This window comes from Xiphias gladius, chromosome 7, assembly GCF_016859285.1.
Source record: "Xiphias gladius isolate SHS-SW01 ecotype Sanya breed wild chromosome 7, ASM1685928v1, whole genome shotgun sequence".
Taxonomy (NCBI): domain Eukaryota; kingdom Metazoa; phylum Chordata; class Actinopteri; order Istiophoriformes; family Xiphiidae; genus Xiphias; species Xiphias gladius.
The window spans coordinates 18,523,064-18,544,078 of record NC_053406.1 but is presented as its reverse complement, the minus strand read 5'-3'; the positions used below and the strand labels follow the sequence as shown (position 1 = coordinate 18,544,078).

Here is a 21,015-nt window from a genome sequence, read left to right as displayed (position 1 = left end):
GCTCATTCAGAATAATGTCTGTTGTATTATGGGATTATAACTATTGATTTATTAATGTGTCCATCACTTTATTGTTGCAGCTGGTAAAGGTGGAGCTAATTTTAAATTCCCCAAGGGATAAATAAAGCTTTATTTTATCCAAATCTATAATAACACTTTTTTTTTTTAAATTATATATTTTATATTAATAAAGTGAATTTGCAAAGTAACCAAAGTTATCAATTAAATGCAAGGGAGTAAAAAGTACAATAGTTCCCGCTGAACTGTAGTGGTGAAGAAGTATAAAATAGCAGGAAATGGAAATACTCAAGCAAAATACTTGAGTAAATGTACTTTCCACCACTGACTTTTATCTGTGAAGTTTAATTGGCAGTGGCTTTCTAGAGCTGCCGTTCGTTTGACATCTGACGGTGCGTGTACTGCATAATGTCCTTCAACTAAGATCTCAACTAATATCAAGAGCAGCATGGAACTGGAGCACAAGTACAATTAAACTAAAGATGCTACCAAGGTGCGTTATGGGAAGTGTAGGATGAAGTGTTCTCGGAGCTTCAGCCATAAAGCTCGAGATATTTGGTCCTTTCCTGTGTTGTTTTTAAATCTGTCTCTTAACAGGTCTTTATGGATGTGAATTGAGAAATATTTATTGACCCAAAGTTGTTTAAAAAAAAAAAAAAAAAAGTCCACAATAACAAATACGATAAGGTAGACGCACTTTATTCCTAAAACAGAAGCTGCACCATCAGTAGCGGCACACAATTATATGTACACATATACACACACACACAATTACCTAAATCTGTTATATAAAATATATAATCTGACAAAGTACCTTTTAATTCCTCTTCAGAGCTCATTGAATTACTGTGCGAGAGACTCTGGAGCCAAAGCAGACAGAGAGGTAAGTCTCATCCACTCATTGGGTGGGACGAAAATGCCCAGGCCAGCTTTTACTTCATTTTTACAGCATGGCAATAAAAAGGTCTGTACCCTTTGAAAAAATAATATCTAAAAGCAATCTACAGCAAATTCACTTGAACAGGTTTTTCCGTGTTGTAATTGAGAAAATTACACTTTTTAAACCAATTCCTTTACAGCGAGATGTACACACCCTCTAGGATTTGTAATATATAAAAGATATTAAGCATTAAAAATTCCACATTTAAAAACTTACAATAAATAATATATGCAGGCATTTCATTAAGATAAAATTTCATAGATTGCAATCTACAGTCATTAAAAAGACAATTTATTCTCCTTTATGAAACGTCCCTTGATCTTCCAAAATGCTAAAATGAATTCTTGGCATCTGATTGATTGATTGATTGGAAACTTCCAGTCAGTCAGTCAGTGTTGTGTGAGATACATCAGGGAGGAGGAGGAAGGGGAGGAGTGATGCTTCCTCCACGTTTGCCCTGATGGAGTGTGAGGTCCTTTTGAGTGTCGGGGATCCACAAGTCGACTGAGCGATCCGTCCGATCAGATCTCAGCAGTCTGATCCCGTTAGAGTTCAGAGCATGTTCATGATAAAGTTGTACATCTGGGTGAGCACCACGAAGTGAACGGGCAGACAGGAGCGCCGGTCCTGGGTCGCCGGGTCGCATGTCAGCCAGGAGAGGGCGTTGTATTGCTCTAGAACAAATCTGTCGTGTGGAAGGCAGACACAGCACCGTTAACACACGTCATTCCCCTTATTTTAAAAACAGTTCTCACAGTGTACAGACTGGTCTGATGTGAGCGGCGTACCTGAGCACATCAGAGGTGTGGTTAGAGTCCAGTGGGTGGGAGTGTTTACTGTGCAGAAGCTCATCTGATTGGACAGACGACACGTGCAGGTGCAGAGAGGCCTGGGAAAAGAAAGATGGAGATACAAATTAGATCCAAAGCTTTAGCTTCATTTGTAACATCACCTTCATGTGACTACCAAGTACGTTTCAGACCTGAGATCCAGACCTGACGCAGACAGCGTTTAAATAATTATCAGTCACTGTCTTATCACTAATGCAAAATGTATATCTTTGGGTTTTGACTGTTGGTCAAACAAAACAAGACATGTTAAGATATCACATTTGATTTTACGAAAGTGTAATTGCTATCATTATTTTTATTATTATTATTATAATAATCAGCCAATGACCCTATGATGAAAATAAGCATTAGTTGTGCCACTACTTGAATGAAACTGACAGGAGAAAAAAAAAAAAAAAAAAGTTTCTAGTGCAAATGTACCTTGAGGAACAGTGGGCACTGGTTCTGGGCTTGAGGGCAGGCCGACCAGAACCAGTCGGGCAGTGGTCCAGCCTTTGCTGTGGAGACAAAGTACCCTAGAGCCATCGGCTGCTGCAGGATGTTCAGAGCCTCCTCGTGGGACTCCATACGATCTGTACTCTGGCCCTGCAAGACAACATCGATGAAATTAATGAACAGAGCAAGAATTTGTTTTCTACAACACAAGTTTTGGATTTAAATTGTTTATTTTATGTTATTTATATCCTGTTTATGAGTGAACTGACTTGAATTCTGCTGCCAATTCTTGTTGTACTGGTGTGTAACTGGGAACAGAACTGTGCAAGTCCCTCTAAGGTTACGATATAGTGAGCTCAGGGAGAACATATTATTCATTTTTCCCTTACCCAGAAGCAGTTGCCTCATTATTTTGAGCACATCAGCACACATTTAAGTGTGTCTTTATTCAAATAAGTCATTTCTAATCTGTTCGTTTCCGGCTTCACCCACAATCAAATGCGATTCAGTTTTGTTACATGCTGCTCAGCCGGAGGCGTACTGTGTCACATCAAAGTTTTGAAGCTGCTTTATCTCATTAGATGATAGAAGAATAAAGACATTACATGACAATTATGTGACACTAAATTTAAAATTGTCCTTCTTTACAACATTGAGAACAGAAAAATAAATTTAAAAAAAATTAAAATTCCACAGTTTTGAGACACTGATGAGACAATTTGTCTGATGAGCGGAAACTGTGTAAAACTGTAGTGAAAGTGTCTCAGTTCTTCATTGTAGCAGGCGTGCAGATATGAATCTATAAAAAATGTGACTGACCTTGCTTCCATCGCCCCCCTGGTGGTAGTGGGAGCCAGGAGAGTGAACAGGGGAGGTTGTTGGGGAGTTGGGCAAGATGTTGATTAGGTCTTGATCCACCATGTCGTTGTCGAACAGGTCAAAGATGCCCATTCCATCAGATCCATCTGCAGAACAAGAAAACGTGCAGAGAGCTCAGGGTGTGGCTGTGGATCAACGTAAGCAGCATGCACCAGTCGTGATTCAGTGTCTCTCGATGTTAAGCAAGAAGATATCGAATTGATGCATTTTCTTTTAAGGCCTCGTCAGCTACAAAACATACCAGGATTTATGGGATTGAAGTTGATGTCAATGGGCTCTGAAGTGTTAGTGTTGACCTGCACCATGGCTGAGGTGGGGAACACCAGGATGTGTGTGCAGGATGTGTCCTGAGGAGTGCTCAGCTGCGACGTCTGCATGTTCAGCGTGGTGCTGCGACCAAACACTGAGCCTGTCGAGACCGAGTCTGCAGAGACAAGATCGAGAAGAGACCATCAGAACTTAGAACCTTAACAGGGCTCTGTTATGAAGTCTTAATGACCTTAATGCTATTTTTTTTTTTACCTGGCATGATGACAAAGGAACCCTGGGGCTCCATGGCAACCAGACAGGCACTAAGGATGCTGGGAGTGTCAGCAGCAGAGATGCCACACATCCTACATGTCTCCTTCAGACGCTTGCTGAGGGACTGTAAGTTCCTTCTGCTCAGCAGAATACTCCAGTCTGAAACATGGACAAGATGAGAGCTCATTAGTGTAGGTTCACGCATTTTATTAAGTTAACTGCAGGCTCTTAAAAAACACCGCAGGAGTGTATGTGTGTGTACCTCTCAGCTCGCCGTGGCCCATCCTACCAAGCCGTCCAATGACCACCCTCCATGGCAGCGATGTCACCTGCACCAGGCCGAGACACCACTCCCACAGCTTTTGCAAACCCAGTCGTCTGGCTGAACCCTTTTTCCTGCGAGCCCTGCCAAAACAACATGTGGTTTAAATACAGACACGACTTTATCAATAACTGAACTAGACTGATGCATTTTTTTTTCTTCCCTGTATTAGGGTGCACGTACCTGTTGGGTACATCAATACTAATGATGCAGGTCTCCAGCAGTTCTCCGTGTTGGTCGGTGCAGGAGGCCAGCAACCAGCGCTGGTCATGGGACAGACAGTAGCCGACGAACAGGACGTTATACTTCTGGGATGCTTCGCCAAAAGTCTCCCCGAGCTCCGTCTGCTTGTCTTTCACTGGAGCCAAAATGAAGGGCGGCGTATACAGACGCAGACACTCGGGTCTCTGCACAAAGGAAAAAACTTGTTAGTTTAAAAAGAGACACAACAGATGACACAGGCAACCTCTACCAGACATCACAGCAGTTTCAGGTATGCGATCAGAACGGCAGCTACCTCTGGGTTCTTGAGTGCCATGTCAATGGCGAGACCAGGGCCGAAGCCCGTCAGAGCCTTGAAGTTGGTGGAGTTGGGCAGAGGCCGACGACACTGTGTGAACACAGAGAAAGCCAGCGACTTGAGGTGCTGGCCATAGAGGTGACGCTCCCCGCTGTGCACTGGCTGCAGCAGATACTGGCAGGGAACAATCTGAGAAAAAAAAACAAAAACAAAGAACAACAGTAGTACTTAAAACACGGTGGTGATAATGCATTTGATGTGCTTATCTGCACTGCGACGTCAGAGCATGTACTGTTTTCAGTTTCAAGTCACAGATTCTCACTTCTTTGTGTGTCAATTCTGTATGTGAATATCACTGGTTGCTCTAGCATTTTAGTTTTCATTAACACTGGTTGGTTTACTTTTGAAATGTGAATGGAAAATTGTGGTAGGCACAACATGAGGTAACTCTTAAATATTTCTAAAGTGCAAAGCGATGCGTAATCATTCTTAGTCACTTACAAAGTGACTAGATAGTACTTATAGACAAGAGGGGGGAGTGGAAAAAAGTTCTCTATTAAACTCAGATTAAGATGCTAAACTGGCAATTTGATGTCAGTAATGCTGTACTTGTCTGTCTGGGTTCACTGAGAATGTTCAGCCTTATCTGGTACCCAAGTTTTCAAACAATTTTTTTCCCCTCTTTTTCCCCATCGGTGAGTAAACTGCCCTGTAAATTGGGAACATTAATATGACACGAAATGTACAGTATCACATGGAGAATTTCAAAACTAGCTAAGATTTTAAGATAAGATTTTTAAGAAAATGTGAAAAAGTACAGGCTTGTATTATAATTATTTCGTCCAAATTAGGTATTGTTTAAACCAAAGCTTCGTTTTACTGGGGAAAAAAAACAAAACAAAACAAAAACACTCATTGTCACACTGAAATAAACTGAATTGCAGGGAAAATAAATAAATATCTGAGAAAAAAAGCATTTACATATAGTAATTTGTGTGTATTAATACATGCACTTCATGTATCCTCTGGCATTTTTTAGTAAAAATAACTATTTCAGTTGTTTCACTATTTCGCGACATTAAATACAGAAAAGTGTAATTTGCAGTGTATGAGTGACAAATGATGGATATTAACCCTTCCCTATTTTACCACAGCTGTACTAAAAGCCTATACTGAAACCATTAGCACATTCACACCTCTCGTGTTTCAAAATTCCCTCTGGCATGTTGATGCAATCTTGTGTCACTATATCACAGGTTAGGCAGTTAACACCTCTATTAGTGTGTGCTAATGAGTCCCCTGCTCCTTGTCACCTCCCTTTGTGCATGCTGGTAAGCTGCTCTTACCAGCAGGCGATGAGATAAAAGTAAAGATGACAGCTCAGCGGCAGATTTTTTTTTTTTTTTTTTGGAGAAAGACAACTGACTGTTTGAACGTAACTTATCCAGCTGATAGTACTGAGACTTCAAAACATCCATTTCTATTGGAGTATTTCTTTTAAATCCCCTTCCCAAAATACTAATTGTCATCCCTAAACAGGCTCGAGTATGGAAACGAGAAACCATCAAATCGCTGTTTCTTTGAGCTGTACCTGTACTGAGACAGCGTTTCTGATGCGAGCAGGCAGGAACTGGAGCATCTCCATGTAGCAGCGCAGCAGGCCTAGTGTGTAGGTGCTGGAGTGGACCTCTCTGTCTGCGTCTTCGTAGCTGAAGGGGTCGACGATATACACCACAATGGCGGGTGGGTACGATACAGCATGGGACTCTCCGTCTGTTGGCTTACCAACTTTGTCTCTCTCCATTGTGCTGTTAAGAAGAGTCAGATGATCAGCAGGTACATAAATGATCTTAACTGAAGCTGTCCAAAATGTTCATATTATTGTACACACTGACAGTATGAAAACTTTAATATTAGCCATTGGGCTGGTTGTTACTACTACAGAGACGGCTGCCAGCAGGAGAAATTTCCAAACAATATGACGGGAATCAAAGTAGCAACAGGTAGTCTTTAATCTGCAACTACTTTAATAATCAATTAATTGTCTAAGTCAATTTTCAAGCAAAAATACAAAATATTTAATGCTTCCAGCTTCTTAAAAGTTGAGGATTTGCTGCTTTTCCTTGCCTATGTTATGGTAAAATGAATATCTTTGGGTTTTGGACCGTTGGTGGATCGGTTTTGATGTTTTAACTTTTAAATGAGAAAATAGTTGGCTGATTAAATCGATAATGAAAATAATCGTTAGTTGCAGCCCTAGTCGCTTTTACTTGAATACAAAGTGCACACAGAATACACATATAATGCGCTGTCTTCACTACTAAGATGTGGTAGTCAGTTCAGAAATGCTTAATGTATGCAGAATGCATGAGTTCCCCATATGTTTGACTACCCCAGCCAGAGGGTCAAATTTGCCAGCTGCTTGTGCAGTGTTCCCACTGATGTCTGGAATACATCTTAAACTAGATTAAATCAAATGTTTTTATTAATGAACACATTTGGTCACTGAATAACTATCAGAACATCGTGTACAACCATACGGACATGGCATGTGAGTGCGTGAGAGTGAGAAAAAGCCAGAATTCTGCAATGTCATGAATCAGTAATCGACTTATATTATAGCTGTCAATAGATCTCAAACTACTGTTCTGCCAACACATTTAAAACAAAGACGTGTTTGTTTTGTCAGGTTTTAAACGGTGCTTCTTCATCATTTGCTGCTTTACTCTCTTATCTGTCTGTTCAATGTCTCAGCACCACAATAGCTTGAGCAATTTGTCAAGAAGCTGTAAGACCAGAGTCTCTCTCAAAGCTTAAAATAATAATAAAGAGAAAAAAAAACAAAAACAAACAGAGAGTGTTTTACATGTGGTCAGAGTCCACTGTTCTAGTACATGCATGCCAGCTCTGGATAGGCTCGGTTTGACGATAAAGTTACAACAAAACTAAGAGTTAAGGATTAATTTACTGAGATATTAAAGTTTCTCTCTTTCTCGTGGTGTAGGGAGCGAGGAATGTGTCAGGACAGAACAACAACGCATGCTTGTCATGAGTAGTAAAACATATTTAAAAAAATGTCTTAAAAAGATCAACATCCCATCAGCGGATGTAAAAGGAGTGGTAACCTACCTCTCTGGCGTCTCAGTGGGCCCTTGAGGCTGGTTGGCTGAAGGGCCGTTTTCTGCCAGCCCCCCTGCACCCTGGGGGTTTGACTGGGGTCCATTCTGAGATGTGCTGCCCTGCAAGCCTGCTGTCCCAAACGGCGAGTATGAGCTTGGCTTGGCCGAGGCCATTCCCCCGATGGTCTGGGAGCCTGAGGAGGAAGAGGGAGGGGTGCTGTTGACCTGGGCAGGCTGGGCAGAGCTGGTGCTGGAACTGGTAGTGTTGGTGCTCTGGGGTCCTGAGGAGGTGCTGGAAGAGCTGGAGGTCTGGGAGGAGGAGGCCACAGTAGGGCTGCGCTGGGACAATAGAGAGCTATCCAAAGACTGCTCTGACAGGTATGGAGCTGAAATTGGTTACAAAGTGAAAAGACAATGATCAATCATCATTTTTACAAACCATGAGACAACTTTGGGTTTTTGGCGCTATGGAGAAAACATGTTACCTAGATCATAGCGGCACACTTGAGCAAAGAGTTTGAGCTTATTAAAGGCTTCATTGTTTCCGTCTCTGGCAGCCATCTTAAGGAACCAGTCACTAAGGGGCTGCTCTGTCATGCTCCTGCCTTCTGTGGTGCCGACCTTCAGAACGCCCTCCTGGTAACTCTTACAGATGGGCCTGTGTTGCCCAAGCTGGCATGCCTGTGGAGAAAAAGGAAGTGAATGCAAAAATGAAACGGTGTGAATAATATCTTTAGAGCGTGAACATTTTTTTGTGGGCATGTCAGTACAAGAGGGATGAGTTTTATAAACTGCCAGGTGCCTACCTCATACATAGCACTCAGATCTTTGAAGAAGGTCTTGGCCCCGCGAAGCAGAACCTCATTTTCTGGGCAGATGACGACATATCCCACATCTCTCTGGGAGCCAAAAGGATCCAGGAGAAGCTTCTCCCAGTAGGGCAAGCCAAAAGGAGAGAGCACCACGAAGTCATACTCATAACCGACCAAAAAGGTCGGGATGGGCAGAGGCTCAGGAGACTCATCTGTGCCTGTGGTGAAAAGAGGACAAAAAGGTTCATCTTTATTTTGCAAGAACAAAGTGATCAAACACCCCAGTAGTTCAACACCAATCTTTAATTTGTTAGACATCAGGCAACAGTACAAACACTTTCTACGCACCGTATGATCCCCTCCCAGCCATCTTGTGGAACTGTTGCCAGGTGAGTGGTCCCTGAACACCCCAGGAGCGAACACTCCTCTTTTTCTGAATGGTGTCCTGCAGCACCGGCTGGAGGGACAATAACACCCGCAGGACGTCCTGAGAGAATAGCTTGCTCATATCTGCTGCTACAAAAGGAAAAAGAGAAAGAAGTCTTAACTTTACTTCATTTGAAGTTAGGAATGGATATGGGGAAAAAAAAGGCTTGTAGCAGTAAGATGTAGTAATACATGAATACATACATTTGCATTTGGGCCACTGATGAAGACAGGTGCTTTTCACTAGTGTTTCATCTACTTTGCCTCCCGACATATTGTCCATGAACTGCCTGCCATGCTCCAGCGCCATGTAGCAGTCATTATAACAGTCTCTCTCTTCGACCCTCAGGAATGAACTCGGGGCTGAGCTCGGCTTGGGGTACTCCACGCCTGCCATTGGGGCGAATGGATTGGTGCACTGATCCTGCAGCAGCAGGATTAGCTCATCAGGAGGCTTCTCCTTCAGACTGCCAGCCTTGTGTGTTGTGGAAGCTCGGAGCTCTTCGAAACACCGCTCTGTGTCCCGACTCGCATCTGAGCCCCGTCCTACCACATCCAATTCATCCTCCAGGAAGAGCCCGGCTGATTGGCCAAAGCGCCGATTGGTGACAGCACTGAAGCCACAAGTGCAGGGGTACTGGGCCTCGCCGTTGTCCTTGAGGTACACTCCTACATCTGCCCCTCGGATGTTCATGTTGCAGACGCACACGCAGCAACTGTCAAAGTTGCAGTCCTTGTAGAGGTTCATTACTGACTCGGAGAGGATGAGGGTGACGTAGAGGCTGTGGGCCTCGGGGATGGAGGGTACAGTGGCTGGCTCCACGGAGCTGAGGGGTCGGCAGGTGGAAGGCGTGGAGGCCGGGGAGTAAAGGTCAGAGTTGTCATACTTGAGCGAGCCCTGGACGCTGGATGGGCCGCGGGGAGTCCGTGGAGTGCGTGGGGTGCGTGGGGTGGGCACAGAGAAGCGTGGCGTGGCTGGAGAGGGCAGGATGCCTGTGCCGCCGTTACTGGGAGGAGCACTGCTGGACATGAAGGGCGTGTGGGTCTGAGGCGTGTAGGTCTGGCTGTAATCTGGCTCCACACTGGGCACGTTACTGTTTAAGTGAGAGAGAACAGTGATTTCGATATTTTCTAATTTTTACAACTCCATGCCCGACTTTAGTTTGTTTGTTTGTCTGTCTTGATTATATTTTTTATCAGTGTTAAATACCATGCATAATGGGCAGTTAACATATCACTATGTTAGGCCATATCATCGTGAAATATTCTTCGTAGAAAAAATATGAGAAACGATACCACAGTAAGAACAATGATTTCCACTATTTTATTCTAAATGTTATAATCATTATGACAATATTGTCAATGGATGGCATAAACCTATTTAGCATTACTAATGGTTCACAGCTTTACCTGTCTTTGGTGAGGAGATTGACATTTGTCACTGGGGTTATCAGTTCCATTTTGCCCAGGGTCCAGCTGCGCGTGTACACGCCGTCTTCTGGCAGTTTGATAGGCAACAGACACTGGCTCGGTAGCATCTTCAGAGGGGCGTACATTGAACAGCCGATGAACGACTGACACGTCTCCGGCTTGTACACAAATGAAAAGTCCTGAAAGCAGAGACAACCTTCACTTAATAATCAAATGCAAATTAAAACAGTGAAAAACATTTGATGTGGCTACATTTTCCACTTGCTCCAGACTTGTGTGCGATGTGTCATACTTTTATTTCAGATGGCTTTGGGCTGCAGAATCCCTCCTCCACCTCCATCTTGAAGTGACTGTTGAGCTGGCTGCCATCCAGCAGGGTGAGGCCTGCCCCTGCTTCCAGGCTATCCTTGCTCCCAGAGTTCATGGGAGAGTAACCCTGCTGCTCCAGGGAGGGCGGGGTTGGAAACATCTGGTGCAGGTCTGCTGAACCTAGAGAAATAGGACATTGTTACTTCTCTTGAAACAACATGTGTATGAAAGTTACCATGCGCGACTGACGACGAACTGATTCTTAGTCTCCTTACTTATGCAAGACAGGGGGTCCAACGTGGCTGTTTTAGTTTCTTTACAGACAAACTTGTCCTCTGCTCCAGCTCCAGCTCTTTTCGCTCCGGGCTGTGCAGACGGGAAAAACAAAATTTATTACTCAATACATCTTCCATTTTTTGTGTTTCAAGAGGCTTTACACACCCATCTCAGCAGCAGTTCGCGACTATATCAGAACATTGAAGTGTAAGAAGTACAACCTTTGGGCATACAGATGCACTTACTGCAAGTTCATCTTCATCCGAATTGAAGATTTTATCCAGGTCGCTGTAGGACACAGCCAAGTCATTCTCATGGATGAGGCTGGTCGAGGCTGAGGGTTTGCTGCCTGATGGACCTTGACCATCTGCGCCGCAAAACAAATTGGAGAGGAGGCCCTGAATAAGACTAAAAACTCCAAAACATTTTATTTAATCAAATGTAAAAACACAGTCCAAACGGACTAAGGGAGGTCATTCTCACCATCTGCTGAACTTCCGGTTCCTTCGTCCACCTGAGTCAAAGAAGAAATTGATCACAGGCATTATTGTAATGTTGTAGGCAGACCATTATTTAATTTTACACAGCGAAGATGTATCAGGGAAACTGCCACCATTTGTACTTGCAAAAAAAGGCTTTGGTAATTGAACTTATGCTAAAAAAATCATACCAAGTTAAAGGTAACCTGTGGAGTTTTTTCTCTACCACCAGTAGCACTGTGAAGCACGGTTTTTATGAGTGGGCCAATGTTTTGTTTGTATTGTGCACCAAGATGCAGCCGCACTACGTGTAAATACAGTGGGTTTACTCTACAGGGGGGTGATTACCATGAGTGGCCAAAACAATCAAAAGCTTATTTGCTGCTAGAAGTATATCACTGTATCCATTGTGATGAACTTTCTGTCAGTTAACTTTGTGTAACACCATATCTGAACATGGAAATTAGTGTCATATCTCTAAGAAACATACTAGAATACTCGCATGGTTAAATACTAAAGACAAACAGTCTCGCAAGAACTGTAGCTAAAGAAAAAAACCACCAGCTAAAAAAAAAAAAAAAAAAAAAAAAAAAAAAAAACAGCTAAAGAAAACCACAGCCTGATGGTGCTCTGGCGTTAAAAGCCCCATGGCTTGTCAGGAACAGTGTTGAAAATTTTTCTGAGATTTGAAAATTATTACTTCTCTGGAATATATAAACAGTGCCCGCTGCTACTTTACCAGGAAAGGAAAGCAGATTTTAGCGAGAATTCTCATGATATACCGGGATCTCACCCCAGTGTTCAACCCTGGTCAGGAACACACCTTGTGTTTCTTGTTGCCCTCTCTCTCAGCTCCAGGCTTGTCCTTCTTCTCTGTGAAGCTGAACTCCTCGTCTCCCTCTACGAAGGCATAAGGGTCTGGCTCCTCACTGTACTCTCTGTCTCCTGTGGCGGAGGCAAGATGGCTGTTTCTCCGCTGGGTGTAAGCCTTGACCAGCTCCTGGGACACCTTCAGGGGCTGCGTGGAGCCTGACATCAACCTGTTAAGGAGAGAAATTTTGCAGAAATGCTCAGTGGAAAGCAGGCATGCTGATTAAATTAACAGCTGCATTTGTTGTAATACAGGTGAGGATGACTAATTGAACACTTACTCAGTTACAGAAACTACGCTTTCTGTTCCTCCGCCTCCCCCAGAATCATCTCGCATTTTATCCACAGGTAGCTGGGGTGTGAGGAAGTTGGAGGCCTTCTTCCTGGGCAGGTTGAAATACTTCCAGGGATTGTGGGTGGAGTCTTCATTGGGGTTGATGGCTGAACCTACAAAGACAGTGGGTTCCAAGGTTTCGTTGTAGGCTGGGGGGAAGGGCAGAGGCAAAGGCATGTTCTCCAGCTGAGGCTCCTCAGATGAGCCCTTCTGTGGAAGCAGACATGGCTCCACTGATGGCGGGTAGAACGGTTGGTGGATGGGCGTGGACGAATTCTTCATGCCACCTGGAGTCATGTCACCTTCGACGTGATCGCAGGGATGTGGGCTGAGAGGAGGGGGAGGCGGGGATCCGACGAGGTCTGCAGAGGGGCCGTGTGTGTGCAGCGTAGGGGCTTTGGGGGTCGCTGTGTCCACATGGTGCAGGCTGGGATATGAGCTCTCCTCCTGTGATCTTAAACAAAGCCTCTGGGTCTGTGGCTCCAGGGACTGCTCCTCGCTTACAAAGTTACGGTGGTGAAAAGGCGTCTGCGGCCTCTTCTGCTGCTTCTCCCCCTTCTCAAGCTTCTCGCCCAACTTGTGCTTGGGCGCCGGCTGGGCAGGCTGGCCTGATGAAGGCGGGTGTCCTGAGGTGCTGCTGGATCGCTGTTTCTGATTCTTATGTCTACAGGAAAAAACAAATAATGCTTACAAGATACTTTCTTTTATTTATAAACAAAGATCACTGGGGAATGCAATCCAATCAACATACCTTGAGCAATTGCAATGTGGCCTGTGGGTTGACTCCACAAAATCCCAAAGCCCAGTCTTGTCTGACTCCTCCTCACAGGTCCCATTTGTCAAGGTAGTAAACTTCCTCCTGTTAAAAAAGGGCAGACAGACATTTTATTGGTCAACCATGGAGGCACTTCTTTGACTGGCAATGCTAATTTTGAGGACGAGATGACACTAAACATACTTGTTCCCTGTACGGTTTATGTTATATTCCTGCCACACAGACTCCACCATCTGGCTGGCCAGCCTGCGAGGGATTTTACCCCCGTGAAGAGTGTTGTTGGAGCTGTAGCCATCTGACGCAGAGGACAACTTCAGCCACCTCTGGGCAGGCTGATTATCTATAAGGAAAGGTAACAAAAAAGTGCAGTACTTTTAGTATGCTGAATCTCACAAAAATAAACACCGATAAATAATTCTAGTCCATGGCAGCTCCAATTCTTACCAGTCTGAGCCTCCTCTGGTGACGTTGGAGGAGTCAGAGTGACAGAGGACATGGCAGGATCCCTGTGAGCAACCTGGCCCTGCTGAGCACCACACAGGCTTCCTGAGGTGTTGGCTGAGCCCTGAAGGACCACAGCAGGTAGGTCCGACAGGGGGAGAAGCACCAGGCAGGAAGGGTAAACCATCCTTACTCCCGCTGGAACCAAACACATTTAACTGATTTCAAAAACAGGACATAAAGACTATTGATGTAGCAAAAATGTTTTATTATTTTAGTTTTATTCTATAATTCTCTCAAACCCATCCAGACAATTTCATTGTTGTTGGTGAAGGAAGGGAAAATTTTTTAACCTTTTTGTCCTCTAAACCATCCTTATATTAGAAAGGTAAAGCTAGTGATATTATGTGTCCATTACTGTCACAAACCCACTGAGAAGACCAATTTCAAGTCCGGCTTTTAAGACTTTACCACACTGTCGCTGCCAGTTAGTCCCAAGAAAAATATAATAATCACCAAACTTATCCTTCAACATTCATTAAACATATTAAGTTTAAGGGAAACTTTCTTGCTTGCATTCAGTCATCCTTCGCCACTCTATTGAAATATTATGTGGCCTTACCGACAAGGACCTCCACGGCTGCCAGGGAGTCGTCCTCCCAGTCAGTGTCCTCCATCTTGTCTTCCTGGACCTCCTTGGGAGTGGGACTGATGGGATAAAACTGCCTCCACTCTTCGATGAGCTTCTGAGTGGGGTGATCTGACATCTTAAAAGCCTGGCCGGTGAGGGTCCCATTTAAGCCGTATGGGCTCAGGATGACTGGAGGGCAGAAGAGTCAGAGTACTTATTTAGGTCAACCCCTCTAATAAACCCAACGGAAAATTTATTAAGATATAGACCATGTAAGACATCAGTAATGTGCAAAACTCTCGTGATCCCACCTTGCAAGGGGCTGGAGCTCTGCTGGGCGAGGCTGAGATGCTCCTCGCTCAGCCGCTGAAGAGGCTGATGTTGAGCGATCTCCACACTTGTGCACACGTTGCTGTCGCCATGTACGAAGAAGGTGAATGCACAAGAGAGGTGCTCGCTACAAGGTAAGTCAAAGATAAAAAGAGGGATTGTAATGTTTAGAGGAATAAGTCCACAAGAATAACCACATCATTAAGTTAAAAAACACACTACCGGAGCATTACTTTGCACTCAGCAGCCAGAAGTTAACTTCAATAGGTTGCAGGGATTTGCGTTATCAGTGTACCAAGCATCACTTATTGTTAAGGAATGACTCAAGAGGGTAAGAAAGGACTGAAAAATAGTGGCGATGGTGTGAGAAACACAATGCTTTGCATTTTGGCTTTGCGCTTAATCCATTTCATGCTTTCAGGAGAGAACTGTTGCTTCCACATACATTGGGCAGAGACATGAAGGCCTGCTAATATCACTGATAAGACATGCTCTTTTCTTGAAACACACAGGCAAAAATAGGAGCCAAAAATAAACATGGGAGATTATTATAGCCCTGAAATGTTAAAACAATATCCATCTTTATTTTCTAACTACTTCTGGAAGACCAGGCTGCTAAATGCACTAAAATAGTGCTTGTTGACATGGTTGCTGTAAAACCACAGTGCACACTCAGCATTTTCCAAAGACTGCCCTGTTTACCAGCCAGAGAGAGCAGGCGACAGCGAGACTGCCAGACTCTTCTGTTAGAGGTGCTGCCTCAACACACACTTGTAGACATCTTTATGTAAAAACAGAAGCTAAAAACCAGTGAGCAAGAAATCCACTCCTTTTCTATGCAACAACTTTTTTATATAGCTACCAAAACTGTCTGGAACCACTGACAAAGCTGCCAGAGGGAACTGAGCCAAAGGGCTGTGCATCAAACGCAAATTAGCCTGGACCAACATAGCCAAAAAGCCCGGACTCAAATTAGCTTGTCAGGGAACTCCAGGATTCCCCAGCCCCTTCATTCAAGAGCAAGGGGGACGCTAAATCTATGTCACCACCCTTATGGACAAGAGGTAAGGAAATACAGAGGCGCAGAACCCCACTCTGAACCAGACAGATATTTATGTGCTGCTGCTGGTTCACCTCAAACTTGCATTCCTATAATAACAACAACAACAACAAAAACACAGACCAGTTTTACCATGCCGCTGGGAGACTTGGGCAATAGATGTAGACATTACACATTACCCTGGAATTGTTGCTCTATCACCTTAGAAAAGACTAAACTGAAATTATGCAACATACTGGATGACTGTTATTTCACGCATCACTCATGTTAAACCAGATGAAAGATGTGTCACGTGCTGATAATGTAACTAGAAAATCATACTAATCCCGTTGTACTCCATCACATTATTAAATCTGATTTCATTCTGGGAATCCAAATTTTCTCTGAGAACTGCAAGATCTGGTGACTCAAAGCAACATGGATCTTGTTGTAAATGCTTAATTAATTATTAGTTAAAACTGACCTCAGCATACCTGCCATGCATAAAACCTTTATAAGAGTTAAATCAGAGCAGCAGATGCTGTATCGCAGTCAACGGTCAGTGTCAAAGTTACACTGCTCAAGGAAAGCTGTGTGTGTATTTGTTCACGCTATTTTTCTTACAAAAAGATGATCTCTCATTCCCATAAACAGACAATATAGTTGAAACAATATAGCCGCAAGCACCATTTCTCCAGTTGAATCCCAAATGGGAATTTTAATGATTAAAGGCCGTCGGAGGCCAGGAACTGTTATGGGCACTTTAAAGCACAACTTTCATAACAATGACGACATCTGCCCGATGAGGCTTTCCCCACTGCAGTACACATGCATCCATAACCCAACATAGTCATCTGTCCTTAACATCTCTTCAACAAGGTCTGCTTGATGGTTCTGCATTAAAATGCTGCATGCATGCTTCAAACACTGCTCCCAGCCAATGTCACAATAAATCCAGCTCTTTATACATAAAGACTAAAAAAACTAACAGCCAACCCCCACATGCTGCAAATCTTGACCATTACTCCAGTATCAAATACTGACTAATGTTCAGCCGTTCAGCACAACAAATACAATCCATGACATCTTGTTCTGCTGTTATATTCATCTTCTGCAACTGTGCTACCTCGTTTGTGTTACAAAGAAATTGCCCTGAAGTATGTGTATGCTGGACCTCTATGATGCAGGTGGAAAGGACCTTCACTGTTGTCACCTATTTTGCCTATCCATCTACCTATCTATCTATCTATATCTATCTATCTATCTACTCATTTACCCATCTATCTATCTATAAGAAATCCTTTCAGGCTATCTGGGCAGCATAGTCTCTTCCTTTTTATTGTAAAAAACAAGCAGAGTATTTCTGTTAAAGAGAAAAAAATCTGAGCAACAGATGGCCCTGTATGGCATGGCTATATTGTTGTTTAGACACAACAGGCAGAGGTACAGGTAAAGTGTCCCTATTTGAACAGTATGTACCCCAGCTATAACTTGTGACCTGACCATTAGTTGAGTGCCGGCTTTTAATCTAAGAATGTATGGCATTTTATTTAACTTTTCTGTTTGCCATTGGGAAGCAGGGACATACCTTTTATTAATCGTCTTCTCCTCCTTCTGGTACGGCTTAACAAACCACTTGCCGATGCGAACAAAACCACGGTTCATGAGACAGCGTTCCAACAGGTTGTGGATGGCTTTGAACAGGAGCGTTCGACACTCATAGGACAGGCCGCTCTCCCACTCACCATCCTCCTCACCTGAAACATGTAAGACACATTACACATTTTACCTTTCACAAACAAATCTCTCTTCTTCCCGATAAAGAAACCTGGCTCATGTTAACTGTAAACTGTGGCTTGCTAGATGGATTTGACACAAACAAGGAGACCTTGTTTGTTTGTCTGTAAACAAAAGGCTACAGTAACACCTGAAGGGACCCTTTTGAACAGTTGAAAAACATTTGATTTCAACATTCATCTCATTGGATATTGTGGAATAACATGATCAAAAAACATAATTCAGCCCTTTACATGGTGACATTAATAACTTAAGTGACAAAATTAACCATTTTAATTATATAAAGCAAAACATTATAGTGAAAAGTTATAAGTTTGTTCTACAGGTAAAGCCTTGTCTAGCCTTTCAAGAGCCACACTTCATAAGGATTAAATTTAAATTTCAAATTAAAACTTCCAACTCTCTCTGCTCTCTCAATCTTTAGCTGAGATTTGTGAAAATGTTGCGCCCTCTGTCTCTGTAATGACCAATCTGTGTTTTGTCTGAGTACCACTATACCCTTCTTGAGACAGGAGACAGATTACCTGGAATTTTTTTTTTTCTTCACAGAGGCGAAGATTAACAAACTGGAACAACCCTTCATCCAAAAATCAAGACTGTGTCAGGTGACCCTAATGCACAACAGCTTGTTTTAATGCTACTATCAGCGCCTGTGCCTTATGTGGCTGAGAGCCAATGGATTCCACATGGATTTAGAGACTTTAAAATACATGTTAGCAACAAATCGGTTTGGCTATCGTAACTTATTATCACCAGACTTTATATCATTAAAACTGCATTACAATTCTTTGCCACAGCTTAGAATTGTGAGCTTCGTCATCAAACACCAAACATGTTTAAACATGAACAAAGTTTCCACAAATGGACCAATTTTGCCTACGACTCTCTGTCAGCACAGCAGCTCTAAAAGGTATCTGTTAATAACCTCAACACTACCCTCTTTAATTTGTGTTTTTTTTAACATGTAGAATAGGTGTGCCAATTCAAAAGCACTGAGCTGACTACTTAGATTATCGGATAATACATTTAGTAATAATTTAGGGTAGATACACAGATGTTGTAGGTAATTACCCTGGTGAGTGAAATATATTTTAGTGTAAATCAATTCTGCTATTGTGAGAATCATAAATCTTTATGAATGTACAGAAAACATGGAGATGTTGCAATCGCTTACTTGAGAGCTCATTGTGGATAAGTTCGGCAAAACTGGGGTCATCCCCCCACCAGAAAAGCCAGAGCTCTCTGCGACCTGGGGTGTGGTGCCTTCTCCACACACTAAGCACATCTGCCGCCAGGCATCGGCTGAAACTACACAAGATAGGGTCCTCCTCAGTCACAGGGAAAAGGATGGGCGAAGAGGTGGGTCCTTGCCACACAAAACGCCTCCATTTTATTCCAGTCAAATCAGCCTAAAAAGAAGGAGAAAAACAATGTGATAATACACACACAGCAGAGCCGTACAGCATTAAGCCAAATCATCTGTAGTTGACTGCATAACTCAGTGAATGTGCGTTTCTTCCCGTACACACACAGTGACAGGGAAGCTGAAGACTGCTTTTCCTGTCATACAGAAAATCACTTCCAATGAAAAAAAGTTGAAAACTGAGACTTGCTGACATCTTGGAAAGTTTTTGCAATACTTTGTGGGTGTGACACCACAATTATACTTAAAACATAACGGTTATGCAGTAATTTACTCAGCAGTTATTAAGAATTAGTGACTAACCACTGCAAGTGAGTCTTAAATCAAATTAGTTGGTCTAACTTAGAAGAGCAAGCTTGGGACTTAAGTTCCAATATGTACATCTTTTAATATCGCAGTGTCACTTAAATTGAGGAAAGATTAATTGTTTTTTAACTGTTTTTTAAAAAAAATCGCCTGTTGGCCTGACCTGTTACCATCATGTAACTAACGTTCATGCTAGTAGAATATTTTTGGAAGCAATGCACTGTAAACATACGATGATGACATATTCAAGTGCAAGTCTTTAATATAGCTACCCTGCAGTATGTGTTGTCTCTGTTATTAAAAGTTAGCTAGATCACGATCATGCAAGTTGCAGGCCCGATGCCTTCACGCCAATCTGCAACTGACGTTACAAAGCTTGTTGCCTGATTAGCCAAAATGGCTTTCTGGCCTCTCAGTATCAGAGCTAACGCTAGCTAGCGCAGAGAGCAGAGAGTCTCACCAGGCAGAAGAGGTTGGAGTGGCAGTCCTCCAAGCTGGCCCCGTTAGGTACAAAGCACGAACTCATCCTTTCAATGCGTGGTTGTAACGTTGAAGTCCATTGTCTCAATCACCATCGGGGCGCAATAGCTGATCTAGTTAACTCGCTGGCGAAGCTATGTTCAGTTGTAGTTATCCCGTTAAAGCGCTAACCGACTTGCTAGCTACACCTAGCTACCGCTACTCAAACCGAAAACTACTAACCGGCGCTAGCCACAACTAGCCTGTTGGCTAAGCTAACGTTAGACAGACAGGCTGATAGCGTCAACTGTAAGCTTCTAGCTACTGGATTCATCAATCCTATTTGAAATGTATTGTCTGATCTGGTTAGCCGCAAGCTTGCTGCTACATTATCCTAACATCAAACAGTCAACGCTTACATGACCTGGTTAGACTAACGTCAAATCAAAGACCAGAAAAGTTAGATGCGCAATGAAAATGCGAGCTTGAAAACTAAAAACTTCACCCCAAAAGCTTAGTCCCTGGTGTGCTAATGCTAATGCCAGCTAGCTGATCTGAAACAATTTCAAAGCAAAGGAACTCTCCCCTCCCCCTGATCTCTCCTAGCCTGCTAGCACACAAGCTAGCATACCAGAGCTCCAACGCTAGCTTGTTAGCTACATAAAACAATTAGCTACACCGCCCTCCTTTTGACTAAAACCACCACAGTGCTCCGTCATAGTAAAACTACTCTCAGAACGGACGAAATGCCAAGTAAGCGAGGCTACTCATCGGTTACTCTCCTCTGCCTGATCCATGGGTCCTGCAGATTTCCATTATTTCAGTTCATGGATTGAATTCTTTAATGGCGGCCAGGAGGACAACTCTGCCTCTCACCTCCTATTGGCCAATTTGTGGTAATGGGGGCGTCATCCGGCTTCAAGTAGCTCCATGACTTCACAGTTTACAAGATGAAAGCTCCGGTGCATCTGTCATACGGTCAGTGGTCACTCCTCGGTGTTGTCCGTTACTAAAACATGTTTCACTATGCAACATCTGCTGCACATGACCGGTCCCAAGAAAGTGAGCAGAACTGGATTCGTCGGGGGCAAAACGTGTCTTATTGCACAGAAATAAATTACTGGACATATGAATATCAATAAGATGGCACTTCTATTGTCTGACTGAGCCCTTTTGCTTTGTGCATTGAGTTATACTACAGATACGAAGTTATCTAGGTCAAGTTGTGCAGACAAAGATGTGTACGTCACCGTTCCCAGCGGTATTTATTA

General features: G+C 43.2%; 1 protein-coding gene across 1 annotated transcript; it reads right to left on the bottom strand.

The window, feature by feature from the left end:
* Window positions 1–714: 714 nt before the first annotated feature.
* Window positions 715–20,912, bottom strand: LOC120791605 (mediator of RNA polymerase II transcription subunit 13-like). The gene is made up of 30 exons (XM_040130093.1): window positions 19,746–20,912; window positions 18,731–18,965; window positions 17,348–17,516; window positions 14,702–14,847; window positions 14,382–14,579; window positions 13,763–13,957; window positions 13,502–13,658; window positions 13,295–13,402; window positions 12,491–13,207; window positions 12,163–12,379; window positions 11,344–11,374; window positions 11,106–11,227; window positions 10,860–10,950; window positions 10,568–10,764; window positions 10,255–10,454; window positions 9,049–9,938; window positions 8,767–8,934; window positions 8,413–8,636; window positions 8,092–8,287; window positions 7,617–7,992; window positions 6,079–6,295; window positions 4,485–4,676; window positions 4,151–4,374; window positions 3,908–4,050; window positions 3,646–3,804; window positions 3,365–3,547; window positions 3,064–3,209; window positions 2,230–2,394; window positions 1,747–1,847; window positions 715–1,643 (listed from the first exon to the last, which is right to left on the bottom strand). The coding sequence occupies exons 1-30, from the start codon at window positions 19,809–19,811 to the stop codon at window positions 1,511–1,513; spliced, it is 6,366 nt and encodes a 2,121-aa protein (XP_039986027.1). The 5' UTR covers window positions 19,812–20,912; the 3' UTR covers window positions 715–1,510.
* Between the last annotated feature and the right edge of the window lie 103 nt (window positions 20,913–21,015).